This window comes from Dermacentor silvarum, chromosome 8, assembly GCF_013339745.2.
Source record: "Dermacentor silvarum isolate Dsil-2018 chromosome 8, BIME_Dsil_1.4, whole genome shotgun sequence".
In the NCBI taxonomy this organism is placed as follows: Eukaryota; Metazoa; Arthropoda; class Arachnida; order Ixodida; family Ixodidae; genus Dermacentor; species Dermacentor silvarum.
The window spans coordinates 49,025,903-49,044,337 of NC_051161.1; the positions used below are offsets into that span (position 1 = coordinate 49,025,903).

Here is an 18,435-nt window from a genome sequence, read left to right on the forward strand (position 1 = left end):
CAGCTGCAAAACAGTAGAGTAACTTTGTAGTAAGCTTTGTAGTCTCCGTGGTAGTTTCACTGTGCCTCGTTTATGTGCTGATTGCGCAGGCACCTTAAAAATTATCACGAGCTCCTGCATGTGCAATCTTTGAGCTCCAAAATCTACTGGTTGCACTATGGAATTCGCTATAGGTGAGCTGCCCACCTATCCAGCATGTGCAGTTAACTTGGTCTTTATTCTGATTTTTATTCAAACATATGCCTGTTTGCTTTATGCACTCTTCAGGGTGAGTGACTACAGTGAGGTCTCTAAAGTAGCAGCTTAAAATTCAACTGTTAAATGCACATTGCAAGAATGTTGCAGCTGGTGAACAACTAAGTTCTAACAACTAAGCAACTGGGGCTGATCTTGGTATCAGCCCATATCCGCTATCAACAAGAAAACACACACTTTGATATACAAGTTTATTGTGTTGAATTATGAAAGAGCAACAGCAGAAAATAAATGACTCAATGTTCAACAACTGAGGTAAAGGTGTCTTCCTCATAAAATAGCTTCAAAACATATGCCCATTTTTTTGTTGTAAACGAAGAGGTGAACATGCTGCTCACTTATCACACGTCGCATGTGCTCACACTGTCTTGTGGTGAATTGGTCACTATCGTAAGGACACATTGGCTGTAGACTGAATACTGATGACTAACACACTTTAAGCTGTTGTTTAAAAGGCAAGTCAGTGCAATACCAAGCATGGTTGCACTGGGAATCTTCGGAAATGTCTTCTTGGATATTTCCTGCCAATGTTTTCAGTCTTTGTTGTCGGCTGTGAAACACATGTGAGAAACAGTGCGCAACAACTCAAATCGTGGGATGCTTGCAGATTCCTTTGCATAGGCAAGCAAAGGTCTTAAGCATTCGGAGAGCCTAGCCTGGCATGTTTGTATAGTTGTCGCCAGGACTGAGCTTCTCATTTACTATGTACATTGTATAATCTCTTTGTTGGCTCATTACATGGTGTCGGACTCTCGTCGACACAACATTCATGGCTATTTACAGCAACTGACTAGGAAAACTACAAACACAACTCTGCACAGGCAAGAAATCATTTGAGACGTATAGGTGGCGCCACAGAGTTTGACTATGACAATGGCCATATGTACAAATGATTTGCGCGTGGAATGTGGAGTGTATGCACAAGGCCTCGAGCGGTGAGTTTGATTAGCTGGTCTTAGATTGTAGGAGGTCGGCTATGGATGCCCACTTGCAGTTGTTCTGCATTCCTTGCTCCACAATGCTGTTGAAGGTTTCCTCTCGGTTTGCGACGGTGCCAAAAGTGTACACCTGCAATGATAACACAGGAAATAAGATTTACTTATTTTTAACATAGGTACTGTAGATTTTTTGTGCAAGTCCATCCAGCTGGACACAAAGAAACATTCAAGCACAGATTTGCGACACAAAGAACAGAATAAAGTGGATAGTAGCAGACAATTCAAAATATAATAGCAGTGTGGCTATTCTTTAGAAACATGGGGTCATTTAGTTAGGATGCTGGTGTCAGGCATAGTTACATCCATAAGGTACAGTATGTTTGAAAAAAGAAAAGGCTTGGGTGTGGATAGCATTGCATGTATCGCTTTTAGTTTGTTGAAAATCGAGCTCTCAATTCTTGGACAACTGAATTTCAGTTTTTTGTAACAACTGTTTTAGTTTTGCAGCTGGATGGCTACATGCAACACACTGGATTACTGGATAACTCCATCCTGTGCTGTACAGTATTTTAGGCATTATACAAAATTAATTTGATGCTTGATTGACCAAGCTCTACCGTTGGAAATGCACAACTGTTTTAAAAGCAACATCTAAACATGTTTATGAGATGGTAAACCAGCTGCACAAGATTGCCCAGGCTACTCAAAGGAGTACGGCTTGTGTTGCCAAATAGCAACCACTGCTGCCACGAGACATTAGTATCATCTTGTCTTTCTTCACCCTGACGCATTTTGTCATTTCTTGTTCAGCAAAAGCCATCGCTTGTAGTAAGACTGGCTGATCCAGAATTAACAAAGCTAATGCTAAAAGTATAACCTAAACGCACGTAGACTGGTAAGAAATTATTTCAAAACCATAATTTCATTCATTTGACGAAAGGAGATAGAAGTATATTGCTGACGAAAATGAAGGCTAAACTTCCTTCAGCCATGCCTCGAAACCCTGTGCGCACCCAGTGTGTGTCATTTTAACACAGGAAAGGTTATGTGGACTTACTATGTTTAGCCCATACATCTTTCGGATTACAATGCGATTCTGTGCTTCGATGATCGCTTGACCATGGCACGTGCTAACGGTTTATGCCGTCCATGTCAAAGGATAAGTCCCGCTAAGCGTCTAAAACATGCGCCGTACGCAGAGACGTGACTTACTTCGCCGTTCTTCATGGTCACGATGAGGGACGTTCCATCGCCGGATATCCACGATGCCGTCTTTCCCTGAAAGACAGCAGACAAGAGTTGGCACTGAGGAGTAGTTCACCACTTCCAAGGTTTTAGCACAGCTACTGCAGTCATATGAAATGGGGGTGCATAGTGTATTTAGCGGGACAGAAACTCACCTTTTCGAGCTTGGAAATTTCCGAGAGGTGGATGGTGAGATTCTTGGGATGCTGGGCTTTGTACCGCAAGAAAAGCAGGTAGCTGCAATTTGAAAACGAGACAGGAACGTTAGCAAACTTAGCGCACCTGAAGATTGTGCAGGCTATATAGCCTGCAGGTGACAGTCGGTTCGTGCCAATAAATTTAAGTTACGTTCACATGCAATGACAGTCGTTCGCTTGGTAGCTACACATTTTGAGCGTGGTAGCCAAGTGTGAAGCTCTGTTTTGCAAAGAACAGTCTGAATGTGTACGCGGTAGCCATGGAACCTCTGGAAATTTGAAACACTTGGGTATTTTCTGGATACTCTAAAGTTCTGCCATGGTATCCAATTTCGTCATGTTTGTGCCTTCAGCCAATGAGAGAAGGCTGTAGCTGCTCTGGGAGCCAATCAGAGCTCACAAGATGGAGAATTAATCAGATCATATGACGGACTTGGTCAGAATAACGACGCACTCTGGCTCATATTTTGACAACTTTCCGATAGCTTTGTATATGCATCAGATTCGTATGTACACTTCTCACAATGTTCAGGCTCTTTTGCTTTGCTTCACGCATACGGCCCTACAATCAGGCGTTCAACACACCAAGTCGCAGATCGTTAGTCGTGGCTTTAATAGCGTGTTCAGGCACTTTGTAACCAGTGGCACTTTCCTCGAACGATCACTTTTGGGGCATGGCTTTCAGTGAGCGCCAATAACGAAGCCAGCGGAAGGTGTGGTGAAAGGGACGGCACACTTCACACCAGCGTTATTTCGACATCGCATAATTGTCGAGCGCATTCAGAGGATGCCCGCAGCTTCAGTGAGGCGGCGTCCTCGGCGCTGCGTCACGCCACAAGTATTCCAGAAATGGTCGAGAATGCCGGCCTTAATGGCAAACGGCACACAGAAACGGGTTTCTCCTCATTAGGTATCTTGTTGTGGAGAAGCAAACTTCAACGAGCGCTTTCTCGTCGAGCTACGCGCGCGTCCACAGCCAGCCGTTTAAGAGGTGTCTCAACTTCAATATTCAGGCTACCTCCTGTAAAATGGAAATAGCTTAAACGTAAGCTGCAAGTAGTTTGGTTCGAAAGGTCATAAATTAAAGGTCCGCTAAACTAGAGTGAACCAATGTAGCTGTCCAGGACTTTCGCAATAGCAATACGTTTTATGTGGACCTTGCTGCCATTGTCATTGCAAGGGTACCATTGACGTGAACATAGTTTGTACTCACTGGTCTGTCAAGTAGAGGCGACCGTTGCGGAATGCAGAGGTGAGTGAACGTTCCTTCTTGATCAGCGTGCACTTTCTGCCTTGTTCCCAGCCTGCAACAGATGGAGGGAGTAACTTAAATGTCTACATCCACACGCCTCTTCAGGAGCCATTCTGTCGCGAAACAGAAATGTCATAGGTCAAAGAGCCAATACTGTGTCCTCGGCCAATGGTTACTGTTCTTATGGCCTCAAAACATGACACACGAGGGGGATTGGTCGCGCTCCGGAAACTTAACCAAGGGTCTTTCATTTTTCTTCTTCTTTTATGTAAAACTGGTGGTATTTTCTCATGAAGCAGACAAACCTTACCAGATGTGTAACTTTTCTTTTTCCTAAAGCTATAACTTGGCATTGTTGCACTAGCTCTGAATTGGGTTCTGCTCAACTACGATAGCGTTGTCACTTGGTCCAACCGTATTTCCTGAACCATACCAGCAAGTGGTGGCTTAGTAGCTATGACGTTGCGCTGCTAAGCACGAGGTCGCGGGATCAAAATCTGGTCGCGGCGGCTGCATTTTGATGGGGGAGGGGGGCGACATGCATAAGCGCTCGTGTACCGTGCATTGGGTGCACGTTAAAGCATCTCATTTGGTCAAAATTACGCCGGAAACTGGAAAGTCTGCGAAGCTTGAGATTATGCGATCTCCACACTAGGTGCACGGGAGGACCGCGCACATGAAGCGACCAGCCATTTCGACTTGCCCCTACGTGTGAACCCGCCGCAGATAATTATCTCCAAGGTATAGCGCACGGGACGAGTATGCACTCAGCGGCGCGGACAGTCATGCGCAGCGATGGCTAAGTTAGAAGAGACGCACACTCGCCTGGCAACCCCCCTCCTTGCGTGTGCTTTATCACGCAACTTGCAACACGGCGCACATCAAGCAATTATCCTTGGCAGCTCATCCTAGCACACTTTCCCTTGCAACGTTAGCTCACGCCGTGCAGGGCATGATCTTATCACACTTGGACTTTATACGGAACCTCACGGCGACGGCGAAGGTTCACCGGGAATGTCCATATAACAGCTGTCGCAATAATAATAATAATAATAAAAAACGGAGTCGACTCATCCACAGAGTCATCCACAGGTGCCCTACCTGGCAGGCACATCTCCGAAGTGGGAATATTGAAGATGCTGCTGAGAACTTCGTCGATGTCATCCCCGCGGAAGGAGACCGGAGATTGGGACCGGCTTTCGCTCGCGTTGTTGTTGATCATTATGAGCGGCGGCTGCTGCACAAAGAACATGCATTGCAAATGTAACAAAACAGACGTAATGCTGCAGGACCCTACCTTTCGCGCGTGTGAGAGAGAGAGATAGGGGGAGTGATTGTGGAGAGGAACAGGCCACGTTCTTGCGCCGTATACATAGAGAGAGAGAGATAAAAACAAACAAAAGCCAGGAGAGGAAAAGTAGGGACGTCAACCAGACGAGTCTGGTTTGCTACCCTACATTGGGAGTAAGGAAATAGGGGACGTGGTTCAATTAAGCCTAATCTAGTAATTAGACGAAGTGTCGCAGTTATTACTGCAAACAGCGTCTCTTTACAGACGTATACTCATTAAATGACGCATTAAGTGCATGGTGATCAGTGATCACTCGTATAACACACTTTGATTACATGGTGAACAGTGCAGACAACAGTCTGTAGATGTGTTGAACTGGCGTCAAATAGTTCGGTCGCCCAAAGTAAAAGGACCAGCACACACACGCACGCAGGCAAAAAGAGAGAAAACCATAACGCCCGACTAAAACAGGCATGTCTAGAGAGATCCAATAGTTATGAGCGGTTGACTTCGACATATTGTTGCTCGTCAGAAATGGTTTTTCTTGCGTAACCCAACTAACCGAATTCACGCATGACATTGCACTCAGCTTGGACCATGGTGAACAAATGGATGCACTCTTCCTTGATCTGCGGAAAGCATTTGATGTTGTCCCGCACAATCTGCTTTGCTTAAAATTATCATTCCTATAGGCATTCCTGAACATATTCTCAGCTGGATAAAAGATTATTTACACCTGCGCACACAGCAAGTTATTCTTAATGGGGTGACATCGGCTCTAATGCACGTGCTATCGGGAGTGCTTCAAGGCTCTGTAATTGGGCCACATTTATTTCTTGTATATATTAACGCTTTCGTAGTAGGCGTTAAATCAAGCATTAGACTGCATGCCGACGACTGTGTCATGTATCGTCCACTGAAATGCCTTGCCGATATGTCTGTCTTGCAGGGCGACCTTGAAAAAGTGTATCTGGTGCAACCGGTGGCAGATGACTCTGAATACCAGTATATGTTACCATGTGAAAAAAAAAATTTCCACAGTTCCTATTGTGTAAGTAATATTTCACTCAGTATCACTGAGCATGTTAAGTACCTCGTAGTTACGTTTTCTGAAACGCTTGACTGGTCTAATCATGTTAACTCAATTAGGGCGAAAGCTTACCGTCTTCTTCACTTTTTCCGACGAAATTTGAAGCATTCTCCTTCATCACTGACGGCAACCTTGTATTTAACTAACGTTAGGCCTATTCTAGAATATGCATGCGTTACCTGGGATCCGTACATTGAAAACCTCGCAGACAAAATAAAACGCGTCCAGAAGCAAGTAGCATGCTTTGTAACAGGAAATATAATTTTACTATCAGAGGATCCGGAATACGGGAAGGGTTGGGTTGGAAAACTCTCTCTTTGTGCAGGAAAATCTAAGATTGAAATTCCTTTACAATATATACACAAGCACAACTGGTATTGACAAAACACTGTTCATTAAGGAGCCGCATTAAGTTTTATCTAGGAGAGACCACGCTATCAAAATTAGAGCTTATCAATGCCGTACCAATGAGTTTAAATATTCATTTTTTCCTAACACGATTAACGATTGGAATGAGCTCCCTAATGAAGTGATGGTAGCGTCTAGTATTGAGAATGCTATTGAGTGCCATATTCTTTGAATGTTCTGTTATTATCTCTGAATATAGGCTACTGTGTGCACAGTCTGTTTTTTTTTTTTTTCCTTTTCTAGATGTTGCTGTACTTTTTTAGTTTGTCTTCCACTATTGCGAACTTCAGGGCTTAACCGATGTTGCATTTACTGATGTATTCTTTTGATATTGCTGAAAACTTTTCCATTGTGACCCGCTGTATTTTAACTGCCCTACGATAATGCCGTACAGGCGATGTAGGTATGCCGAATAGATAAAAGTAAATAAATAAATGGTTGTTTTGGAACAACGAAAGAGGGTGGGTGAGGGAAGGGAGTGCGGTTTGTGGTAGGATCATCTGAAGCAGGTTAACAGTGTGCATTCGCGTCAAACAGATAAAAAGGTATGGTGTGAAGGAGGCCGTCTAGAGTACGCAACAGGCGATCAAGCAGCTAGAGCTCGAACATTCTGGGAAGCCAAGTGGACACAGGCCTGGGGCGCCATTCTGGACATCGTCAGAATTGCGCCATACTGTCAAATACGCCATCTTGTCATCTCTGTTTGCCTCACAATTACAGGGCGCGGTTTCGTTATCTCTGATTGGCTCAAAGCGCCAACATTGCGGAATTCAATGTCGTGACGGAATTCGACGACCATGTTCAGAATATCGTCATTCCACAGTGCATAAAATGACGAACTGATATACGAGAGCGCTTACGTCGGACTTCTTTTTGGCGAGCTTCTCCTTCTTCTTGTTCATGCGCGCCTGCTTCTCGATCTCGGGTCCGGTGGGCAGCTCGTTCCACAGGATCCACGCCAAGTCGTACTTTGCGCGCACTCGCGGGAACCGCACAAACACATAGTCCAGGACAAAGGCCTTAGAACCAGGGCGGTGCCTGCAAGAACGACGCATTCATTCGCGTGGGTCTCGCGGTCATACGAACGGGAAGTGTTCACCTGTTAAACATGTATAGCTGCGATGTTACAAGGAGTGCGCGAAAGGGAGTACAAAGGAGTACACCGAGTGTACATCCAGAGATGTCGCTATAGTTTTCGGCTCTGAACAGAGAGGGAAGGTAACTTAAAAAGGAAGAGACAAGAATGAAGAACGTATAATCTGTGCAGAGTCAGCTACGAATAAACACCCTAATAAGCAGAAAGGTAATAAGTAAATATTTCCGCAAAGAAAAATTCTTAGCATTCTACTAACTTACTACTGAATTCGTTCCGCCGACAATAGTTTTGCCTCAACTACTATAGAGCTTATAAAATGCTGTTGCAAGCACTGATGGGAGTTATCCGGTGTTGTGCACTGTTTCCTCCAAGCCACACCTCGTGGTGAGAAACGGGCGACACGAGGTTCGAGCGCTTCGATTTGAATTCGACACTTCTCGAGCGCACTAAACTGTGAAGTCGAGATGCCGCCAAGGGGAAGCTTACCGAGCACTTTGATGACTTCCGCCGTGGGCCGGATCATCGAGTACAGGGCTAACACGCCGAGGATGCCCAATACTTTGGCCGTCACCGCCGGCTTCCTCCAAGTCCACAAGCTGCGACGGATACATACATCAGGATTAGTACGTAGTCAGTGAATACGTACGTGATCTTCGCGTGTGCATGAAGACGTTTCCTTTCTTAGATATGTCATGAAAGGCCACCAAAAGTTTGATAGTTATCATGAATTACATATGGACAGTACACTGAACTTACGGCATTGCAATTTTTTTATTTACCAGTGTCTGCAGGATTATTGCAGTGTAGGTTAAGCGTAGCCAGGAGGAAACATACGTAGAAAGCACAGTAATCTAAATTGACCATCAATTTCATTTCTGACAACAGTAATGTTAGAATAAATTGTCTTTCTTAAACTATAGGTAATGCTCTGTTTCGTGGAGAAAGCTATTCCGCTTCCACAGCAGCAGTCTGAATCACCGTTTTGGGAAGTAATGTTCAAGTAATATTTCGCCTTTGTGGCCCTTCGGTTGAGTGTGGCTACAAAAGGAACTGTGGAAGTTCTACAAGCTTGCTGAAGGATTCGGAAAGCATGCTTTAGCTATCTATTTATATATATCGCATGAAACTTACCTTAGTCCTTTGTCAAAAGCGTCCGATAGCACGTGAAATGTTTTCTGAAAGGCGGCAGAAAATATAAAGATTGTGAGCCTCCTCATAGATAGCGAACCGCGACAACCCGTGCGATTTCCATAGCAAAGATATACTTACCGCTATTTTCATGTTGAGAGACATGATCGCCGGCACCTTGTCGATTCCCATGCCGATGCCAAGCTTTTTGTGATCGGTCTGAGGCAAATAAAAGAGGAAGAACAGCTCAATGTTATGTACTCTCAGCTCTTGCGCGGCAAGAATTAAGAAGCTCAGAATTTTCTTGGAATAACTGTACGATCGCGTGGGAAAGATAATGGTGAAGTTGTTGTTTTCCTCGTATCGTTTGTTCTATTTCAGGCAATTTGCGCTGTGCTCTCGTTTTATGTTTATTAGTGAAGTTGCTAATAATGGAGCAGTGAGGAGGTGCGTTCACTCACCGTGAAAAAGTCGTCTGTGGTTGAGCCGAGGAAGCCTCTGAAAAGCGAGAAATGAAATTTCTTCGTGAGCGCAAACATAAGACCGAAAGCTACTTTATACCACTTTAAAACTTATTCCTTAGTTCCTCTAAGATATCCTCAAGAAAGAAGGAAAAGGAAAGAAAAGCGACGTGTTTCTCTCGCATGACAGTCCGTATTTGGAGTGTATGTTTATGATTTTTTTGTTTATTTGGCCTTCGTACAAGTCTTCATCTTGTTTACATTTCTTCATGTAACAAGGAGCAGCCGGCACCATCGATTGGTTCCAACGCCTCCTTATTCAGCCATACTAATAAATAAATAAATAAATAAATAAATCGATAACATGGAACCTTGCAGCCTTGCATATCAAACACCAGCACTAACCTTTTCCAAAATCTTTCGAAATATGCCTTAAGGCAGGTTTAATTAATCAAGGATAATTACTTTCCTTTTACAAGGGGGAATCACTACGAGGTGCCGCAAGCTAACTGAGTGTCTTGTATTTTCGTTTCAGCTGCACTTTAAAATTAAGTAGTGTCAAGCAGTTGCCACGTCAGGCGGTCAAAGACTTCCCTGGCACTTTTATCACGTAAAAAAAAAAAAGGAACACAGAGATGAGTGAGTATTGCTAATCCACGGACACTCACTTCATGCTCATGTAGTTCTTAACGAGCCCCAACGCGACTCCGATAAAGACGAGAGTCAGCAGGCAGTCGTTCCAGAGTCCGTGAAGAATGGCCTGCACAGTCAAAGAGAGTCACGGTCATTCACTACACTCTACAACACAGCTTCCACGGTGTCGCTTTTGTGACTTCGATTGCAGTAATATGCGTCATGTCGTAAGTACGAAGTATTTATCGAACGAAATGCTGCACCGAGGCGACGGTGTGCCTTCCAGTGACACAATAACCAAACGCTCCTTAAAACACTCGCCGTTTTTAACCTACCGTGAGCTTTACTAGGCTCCTCTTCACCCTTAGTATGCTTCACTGCTTGGCGACATGCTTCGCCACACTACATTGCGTATGCTTTGCCGCATAACATTGCTGTACTGCAGTGAAACTGAAGAAAACGATCAAAATGAAACGCACATCAGACAACTTGCTTGGCAATGGACGACTTCTCAGCTGATTATTTGTTGTTACCTAGACTGACTATCGTCAATGTTCCTGTGCGTAATATCGGAGCACATTTTAGTACTTTTAGAACTGTGGCCGTACCGCTGCAACTTATGGCACGTTCGAAGCAGCACGCAAAGCTACTCACCGCAACGACGAGGAGCGTCTGCAGTGGCGATTTCCACTGGAGAAGCTTCGTGCACTCATGCTGCACTGCCCGCAACGAACAGTCCACACAGGCTGCGGAAGAGAAAGCAGACAGGAATTCAAATACGTGCGCCCTCCTTCCAATCCTTCTTTCCCTTTTCATTTTATTGCGATAGCAATTATATGGACACTTAAACCGGATTTCTGCCGCCGTCGTCGCCGTCGCCGTGAGGTTCCGTATAGATTCCAAGGGCGATAAAATCGTCGCCGCGCGCCGTATGCGCGAGCGAAAGCGCGCGGGGGGGGGGGGGGGGGGGGGACGCGCGCGCTATCACGGAGAGCGAACGCACGGCCGAAAGCAAACGACCGTCGCGCGAAAGGCCGTGGGGGTATGGGAGGGAGGCGGGGCGACGCTGTGCTCCGGCACCAAAGGCGTATCTTGGAATCGGGCGTAAGGGGACCTTGCCACTCTATCTCCCACGCGAAAGCAACAAAGCGGTAAGGCAGCGCGGGAGGGAGGGGAGGGGGGGGGGGGCGCAGCTTCTACTCTGCGAACAACTCCGTTCGTACTTTGCCCGGCTGTGGCCGTCGCCTGCACGGTCTCTTATCTCCACACGGCTCTGACCTTTGTATGCGTTGTGCATCCGCCGCTCAGTTTCCTTTGAAGCGATAGACCACACGAACCTTGCCCGCGGCGGCGGCTGTGATTGCTGCCAGCGTTTTGACAGTCCTTGTCTGCGGTCATTCAGTGTGGTCTATTCATGTTTGCTTGTGCGCGCTGACACCACGCTTGTTAATTCCAAGTTTATGCAGCCGATAAAACTACTATCCCTACTCCGAATAGCTCTCTACTAATTTGCTATCGCAATTGATGCTTCGCCTTTCGGGCGAAACTGCAACTTTTTTTTTTCTTTTGCTTTCGTGCGACGCGCTTGAGAGATTTTCGTTAGGAGAACGCTGCAGTAAAATCCTGCCCAGCTAAGAAGAGACATTGCCTCAAGAGCTTCTATCCAAATACATGAGAAGTAGGGGGGAAAAAGTCGTCTTTCTCGGCATCCAGTGCACCGATTTTAATGGGGTTTGTTGCATATGAAAGTGAAAGCTAAAATCTGCCGATGGGGAGCAGACTTATTTAGACCGTCAATTAAACAAAAATTATCTGATCAAGTGCACAATAGTAGTTTCTTCGCAGCAAAAGGGTTGCACTTACCGAATCGAAACAGGGTGTCCTTGGTGCTGCGAGGTGAGAAAGTGGGGGAAACGGGAAGGTTAGGTAATCAGTAGAAGATAAATCGTTGTAGTCGAACATGTGTACAAAGCAGCGCGCACAACGGAAACGCAAGAAGAGAAAACAACCCTTCGTCATTTTTTAAATAATAAAAGACAAGGACAGGTGGCGACGCCTCCTTGAAGTTCATACACCAGCTCGCCGTGACGTCACAGATTTTGACGGCGTTCGCTCGGGCCTAGTTAATTTTTTAATGGTATATACCGGTATGTACGATATACCGCTATGCAGCCCATCTATATACAGATGAGCTGCATTGTATTCTCTACCCGCCGTGGTTGCTCAGTGGCGACGGTGTTGGGCTGCTGAGCACGAGGTCGCGGGATCGAATCCCGGCCACGGCGGCTGCATTTCGATGGGGGCGAAATGCGAAAACACCCGTGTACTTAGATTTAGGTGCACGTTAAAGAACCCCAGGTGGTCCAAATTTCCGGAGTCCCCCACTACGGCGTGCCTCATAATCAGAACTGGTTTTGGCACGTAAAACCCCATAATTTAATTTTTTTTTAAATTGTATTCTCTAAGGGATCCAAAGACTGGACTTAGCAATTTCCAATAAGCTTTACCGTGCCACATAGGCGCAAATACGAGAAAATACTGTGACGTCACTCTGACGTACCGGTGCTGAGTTTTAGGCGCAAAATAAAAAAAAAAATAGCACCGATTTTCTGTTCTAATGATAAAACTCTTACCGTGAAATTACCAAAAATAAGCTTTTCAAATAATATGCTATTAGTGTAATGTAAGCTAACTTAGTGGGCCTCTTTAGCGCGCCTTTAAGGTAGTCAAATTTAAAGCAACGTCATGAAGAGCTTCAGCTTTTCAAAAATGTTAGCTGCTAAGTGAGCGGCACTGCTTAGCGCTTTAGAACGAAGTGCGCCAATTAGCCTTGCAGACACATGCATAATTTTCGAGCTGTATCCGTGATTGATTGATCGATTGATTGATTGATTGATTTTGACATGTCAAGCAACACGTGAATTATGAATTATGCGGTAGTGGACGGCTCCGGATTTATTTTTGTCTGCCTGAGTTTCTTTAGCGTGCGCACGCGTTTATACGGCGCTGTATACGAGCGTTCTTGCATTTCGCAACACATCTGTAGGCACTGCTGCTTCCAGGATTCGAACCCACGACATCTATACATATATAATTAGGATTTGCCATAAACCGTACTGTACTGCTATGTCTGCTCCTGTGTTCCACTGCCATCATTGAAGGTTAAAAAGGTCTCCAATGTTGATGCATTTTGTTTGTTTACTAATCATTTGCGGCCTTTGTTTTTTCTGGATTTGTTTTTCTGTGTGAATATTTGATCCGTGCTTGTCTCTGTACGCCCACCCTGCGAAAATCCCTTCCTGGGATTGCAGTATGAATATATATATATAGCCCTGCGCACGATGCTTCCCAAACGCAGCAGTGCCTACCAATTTTTTTGCGAAATGCACGATCGCTATTCGCAATGCACACAGACTGTCGCGCCGCGTAGTGGCCAGCGAGAGAAATATTTCAAAGAGTATCCGCACGGTGTTATCGGGTGACTCGGTATGCGCGGACGCGTTTCTGTTTTGTTAACAGCTTCTATTTACGCCATGGAAAAATATTAAAAGCAACAGGATGTGTTGCGTGCCTCAGTGCACCAACCGAGCGGCGAAGGATGAGATAAGGTTGATTCTTTTCCGCTGGACGCGTGGGCGGTGAAGTCCGGATCGGCAATCTCGAGGCGCCGCCAGTGAATTAAGGTTTGCAGCGCACGTTTTGCCACCGTCGTCTGCGCTGCAAAGCTCTCCATGTACCCCCCCCCCCCCCCCCTCCGATCCCACACACACACACACCAATCTTCGCTTTTGTCTCAGTGGCAGGCAAAATGGCAGCAAACAATAAATTTGGGCGGCACGCTGAAGCGCGTCCTCGACCTCGCCAGGCTCGTTGCATCGGAGCGCAACTACGTTCGCAGCTGCGAACCGATCACTAGGTCTCTGGCATATTTGCTTGCACTGACCCATTTCGATTAAAACCGAATTTGAAAACAAGATCGGCGTACTTTTTTTTGGCTCAAACCGATAACGCTGCACTCTAGCCTAAGCGTTCGTTTTAGATTGGCTTCGCGTCGCATATATCTGTAAGGTCAAGGGCGTCATTCGCCGTAAAAGAACAAGCACGCACGTATATTTCTGGTTATGCACGCTAGTCATCTATATTTACGCGTGGCGTTAATTATTACATTCAATGCTGATTTATATTTACGGGGCGCGATTTGCGGCTGCAACACAACAAATAGCTTGGACGTGGGACGTCTGCACACACAGTCCTTGAATTGTAACAGCGTGAGCACTGCATGTCTTGACGCCGCAACAAATAAGACGGCCAGCGTTGAAAATCTCATCGCCTTCGATTAGACAACGGATCCTTTTTTCTTACGATTCAAGGTGTCCCATAATCTCTCCTAGATATAGCTGTTTTGTAAAAGGCAGCGGAATTTCCCCAGCCGATGAGAATAAACTCCCAAAAAATAATACACTCGGTGTGTTACGAGCAGGATTAGAAAAAGCCCGGCGTGCTACGACGGGGACGCGCAGTCGGGAATTCTGATACTCTCTCTGTCAGCCATCATGGACCACCTAGGGCGCCACTTATAGTCCGTGTGCATTGCGAATATATATATATATATATATATATATTATATATATATATATATATATATATATATATATACTGTCGAACCCGGATATATCGAACTCGAAGGGGAAATAGCCCGATACATGAATAATTCAATATATAAAATAAAGGTTTTATATAAAACTTTCCAAGGGGATTTACAACTGTTCGTTATAGACGACAATTCGTTATATCCGGGTTTAACTGCATATTCACGGTACCAGGACGATGGTATCAATGATGTGTGGCTCAAGTGGTTATAAGCAAGTGCGATGATGTCTTTTCCACATCGAGGATATATAGGCGCCACGTACTATTTGAGCGAGAAGGACTCGTCGTTCTCCTTGGGTGGCTGGTCTGGAATCTCGACGGGGTGCCACTCGGAGAAGTCGTCCTGCAGCTCGGCGAACAAGCGCTTCAGATGGGTCAGCTGAACCGTCATCCAGTCGGAGGCATTGGACTTCTCCGCAGGGGATGACCGCAGCGCCGGCGTCTCTGCAAGAGGTATAGTTGCGGTCGCGTTACGAAATGCCGATAGCCGACGCGGACGCATTTTATAGTATACAGATGTGAGCAGAAGAATACAGCTTTGGTTTAGTTAGTTTACCTTCCTTTTTTTTTTTTGAAATGATAACACCTAATAGTTGTGTCACAAAAATGAAAATTACCACCGGCACTACAGCGCTAAACGAAATATAAACAAGTTAGGCTAGAGGCGCAGATTACACTTAGGAAATTTCAAGTAGGCCAGTGTTCTCATGAGCGAAGGCGTCGTACGCCAGGACGGACGTACGACTCCACGCACAATCGTGCTCAACGCACCGGTATTGTCATCAAGGATTGAATGAAGGAGTAAGCAGTTCCCAAGGGAAAACACTAACCACAGGTGACTTTGATGCTTGGAATCCTGTTTGCGCTGTTTTGGGCCAGGGGGCTCTGGGGTGCCGGAGCCTTTCGCCTGAAGACGTGCAAAAGAACACCTTTATAGCCAAAGAGTATCCGAGACGTCCTGTACTGTTAGTGTTTGCAAAGAAGAAAAAGAATACTAAATGTTCTTCACATAAAACTGCGAGTCAGAGAGACACGTACGCGATAAAAAGTTCAGGTCCCTTTTGCACAAGGTATACCTTTGAAGTATTACGTACTTTTGTTCGTCAATCACCGCTTCACCTGCAGTTTGATGATGTTGCGCTAGCATGACGCACATATTACGCGCTTTGATTCTGAAGCCTGTATGTTTGCTGCGGTGCAGTATTGTGGTGCCATCTAGTATACACTCGGCGAATGATAGGTGTCGCCTCCGAGATACCAGTGCACACTTTTGCTGCTTCTTTCCGCCTTATTAGTTTTTTTTTTTTTTCGTGATTAGATATATGACTCTTAACAGGCTTCAGGCAAGATGATACAAACCAGTACAAACGTTAAGTATAACCCCTTATTTCTTGCCGACTTTTGCGTGCTTACACATCTTGGAAACATATATGACACAGAACAGCTAGGTTTCAGACAAGAGGGTGCACGAACCATTGCAATCACTTTAAGCGTACGTTTCTATGGCAAGTAGATATGCACGATATTTGCGTCACTCACCTCTGTCGAGGAGCCGGTCGCTTCATCATGAGCTTCGGTGAACTCGAATCATTTTGAGAGGACTTGTCACTCTGGCTATGCAAGGCGTCGTCATCTGAAACTGAGCAAGTGTTTGAGGATTACGTTAGCCTATAGCTTCAGGCATGCTACTGCATATGCGCATTGAAGATAGACAAAAAGAAAGAAAACAATTCACGGGACACTTAGTTATCCATATGTGGATGAATGCCAAAGCATTGCGACGACCAAAGGTCGAGGGTTCGACTCCCACCAAAGATAGTGGGACCGAGTGCCTTAATTAGCTCTATCTTAATTAACTGTACCCTAATTAACTTCAGTCTTAATTAACACCAATGGTCGATGGTTCGAGTTCTGTAATTAACTCTATCATAATTAAACCTGCCTTATATACCATGGCCTTAATTCAATCAGCCTTTATTAACGTTGCATTAATTAACGCCATCAACTGCCTCGATTGGCCCACTTGGTTCATCTCACTCACTTGGGCCACTTGGACTTTTTGGACCATCGTGGTCACGCCAATGCCGCATTTTCCGCCTCAAGAGCCATATAATGCTTTCGCATTAATAACAAAACAGTTCTATATTTACAGATGTCATCCTTCTCCGCAGTCGTGGAGGAAAAACATCAGTGCTATGTGTTGTCAGGCCAAAGCTTGCACAGTTGCGTTTGCGTGTTTCATAGCGTCGTTATAAACTCCGATTTTACGAACTGTGCCTCCTCTAAAGGGTAAAGCCCGAATTTCATATCTCGAACGCTAGGGCAACAAATATAAAAGTAAACCACGAGGTCAAAGGAAGACAGCTGCCTCGCAGAGCCTTGAAAAGCGTAAGCGCGTACGGAATTCGTACGTGTACGTACACGTACTTGTACGTGTATGTACTACGAATTCGTACGTGTATGTACTCGTACGTGTACACGTACGAATTCCGTACACGTAAGCGTGTACGGAATTTCATGTACCAGCTACTACAGCGCTATAGCAGAGCGCCGTGTATAGTTAGTGCAGTTTTCGACCGCCGAAGCTAGCTGGGTAACGGTGCCTCTCGCGTAGCGCGGTTTGGATTGACTTCGTTTGATGCGTGGAGCCAACTTGTCAGCAGTGGGAGGAACTACTGCGACCCAGCTATGTTAGCGACCCAGCTATGTTAGCTATGGTGCTCAACGAAAAAAAAAATAATAATTAAAAAGTTAAGTTTTATGACCAGCAGTGTTTTGTCGTCAGACCTCTGACGATCAAACATCTTCGGTCTCATAATTGTATCTCGCACCGTATTTAAACAAAAAATTATTTTAGTTCGTGTAATAGCTTGGCTAACGCTAGCTAGGCTGGCGCTCTTTGGCCATCCCTGGCCACTGCGCCAAAAAATCCCATGCATCATCAGCTAATGCTAGCTGCGAAAAACGGTACAGTACAGTTGTACAATAAAAGAAAAATATATGTGAAAAGCGCGCATTATATTTTAAAGAAAACTTTATACACCAGTGGAATCAGGTATATATAGCGTGTGTGTTTCGCTGTTATAAAGTTATACTTGTTCTAGTATTTTTTTTTTTTGTAGGCACTTAATTAAAACAAAATTCGTTGTATTACCTCGAAAGTTGTATAGGGAATGTCGGGAAGCACTCACACCGATTGTTTCCTACAAGCCAACTTCGGCGTTTACATTGTCGGGGTCTACATTCTGGCTCCGTTGTGAAAAGTCTAAAACTTATTCAAGAGCTCTGGAATACTTCCACAAGTCTTCCATTAGGCGACCTCGTGGTAAATGGCTGCCACTTTATAATTAAACGCCCCCACTCTTCTTTACGGGGCGCTGTAGTCTGACGCGTAGCGGACGCGCTCAGTCTCGATATTTCCTCGATTGAGTTTTGGAATTTTGTGGCGAATTTCTCGAATTAGGTGCCATTTCCGAGATTTTTAAAAGATGGGCGTGCACGAAAATGTCACTGCCTCTAAATTTGCCACTGAGACAACTGCCCCCAAGGCACTCACAAAACCGTTAATTAATGAATTTTTGTTAGTCTTCTGAAGCTCAGGTTATTACCAGCACAGTATGTCCGCTTCGCCTATGAACTCGTCTGCAAGAACGCTACGTTCACTGTGCCTATTGCCTTTTTATTAAAAAAAGAAAAAAGAACTATTTTCTAAAAAAAAAAATACACCCTTTATGTACAGTCGAACCCGGATATAAAGAATCTGAAGAGGACCACAAAAACGTTCGATATAC

The 18,435-nt window shown here is 45.0% G+C and overlaps 1 protein-coding gene across 6 annotated transcripts in view; it reads right to left on the bottom strand.

Moving 5' to 3' along the window:
* Positions 1-432: 432 nt before the first annotated feature.
* Positions 433-18,435, bottom strand: part of LOC119461181 (GRAM domain-containing protein 4) — a 108,619-nt gene continuing 90,616 nt past the window's right edge. For 5 of the 6 annotated variants that reach the window (XM_049671896.1, XM_049671895.1, XM_049671898.1 and 2 more), the window contains 16 exons: positions 16,184-16,283; positions 15,475-15,551; positions 14,908-15,088; positions 11,858-11,883; positions 10,649-10,740; positions 10,030-10,121; positions 9,362-9,398; positions 9,042-9,119; positions 8,904-8,947; positions 8,254-8,368; positions 7,537-7,710; positions 4,989-5,124; positions 3,849-3,939; positions 2,594-2,675; positions 2,406-2,471; positions 433-1,323 (listed from right to left, as the gene is read on the bottom strand). In XM_049671896.1, the coding sequence (XP_049527853.1) occupies positions 1,201-1,323; positions 2,406-2,471; positions 2,594-2,675; positions 3,849-3,939; positions 4,989-5,124; positions 7,537-7,710; positions 8,254-8,368; positions 8,904-8,947; positions 9,042-9,119; positions 9,362-9,398; positions 10,030-10,121; positions 10,649-10,740; positions 11,858-11,883; positions 14,908-15,088; positions 15,475-15,551; positions 16,184-16,283 (1,514 nt within the window). In that variant the 3' untranslated portion in view covers positions 433-1,200. The remainder of the gene's footprint in view (positions 1,324-2,405; positions 2,472-2,593; positions 2,676-3,848; positions 3,940-4,988; positions 5,125-7,536; positions 7,711-8,253; positions 8,369-8,903; positions 8,948-9,041; positions 9,120-9,361; positions 9,399-10,029; positions 10,122-10,648; positions 10,741-11,857; positions 11,884-14,907; positions 15,089-15,474; positions 15,552-16,183; positions 16,284-18,435) is intronic. The other variant, XM_049671894.1, reaches the window with a different exon arrangement.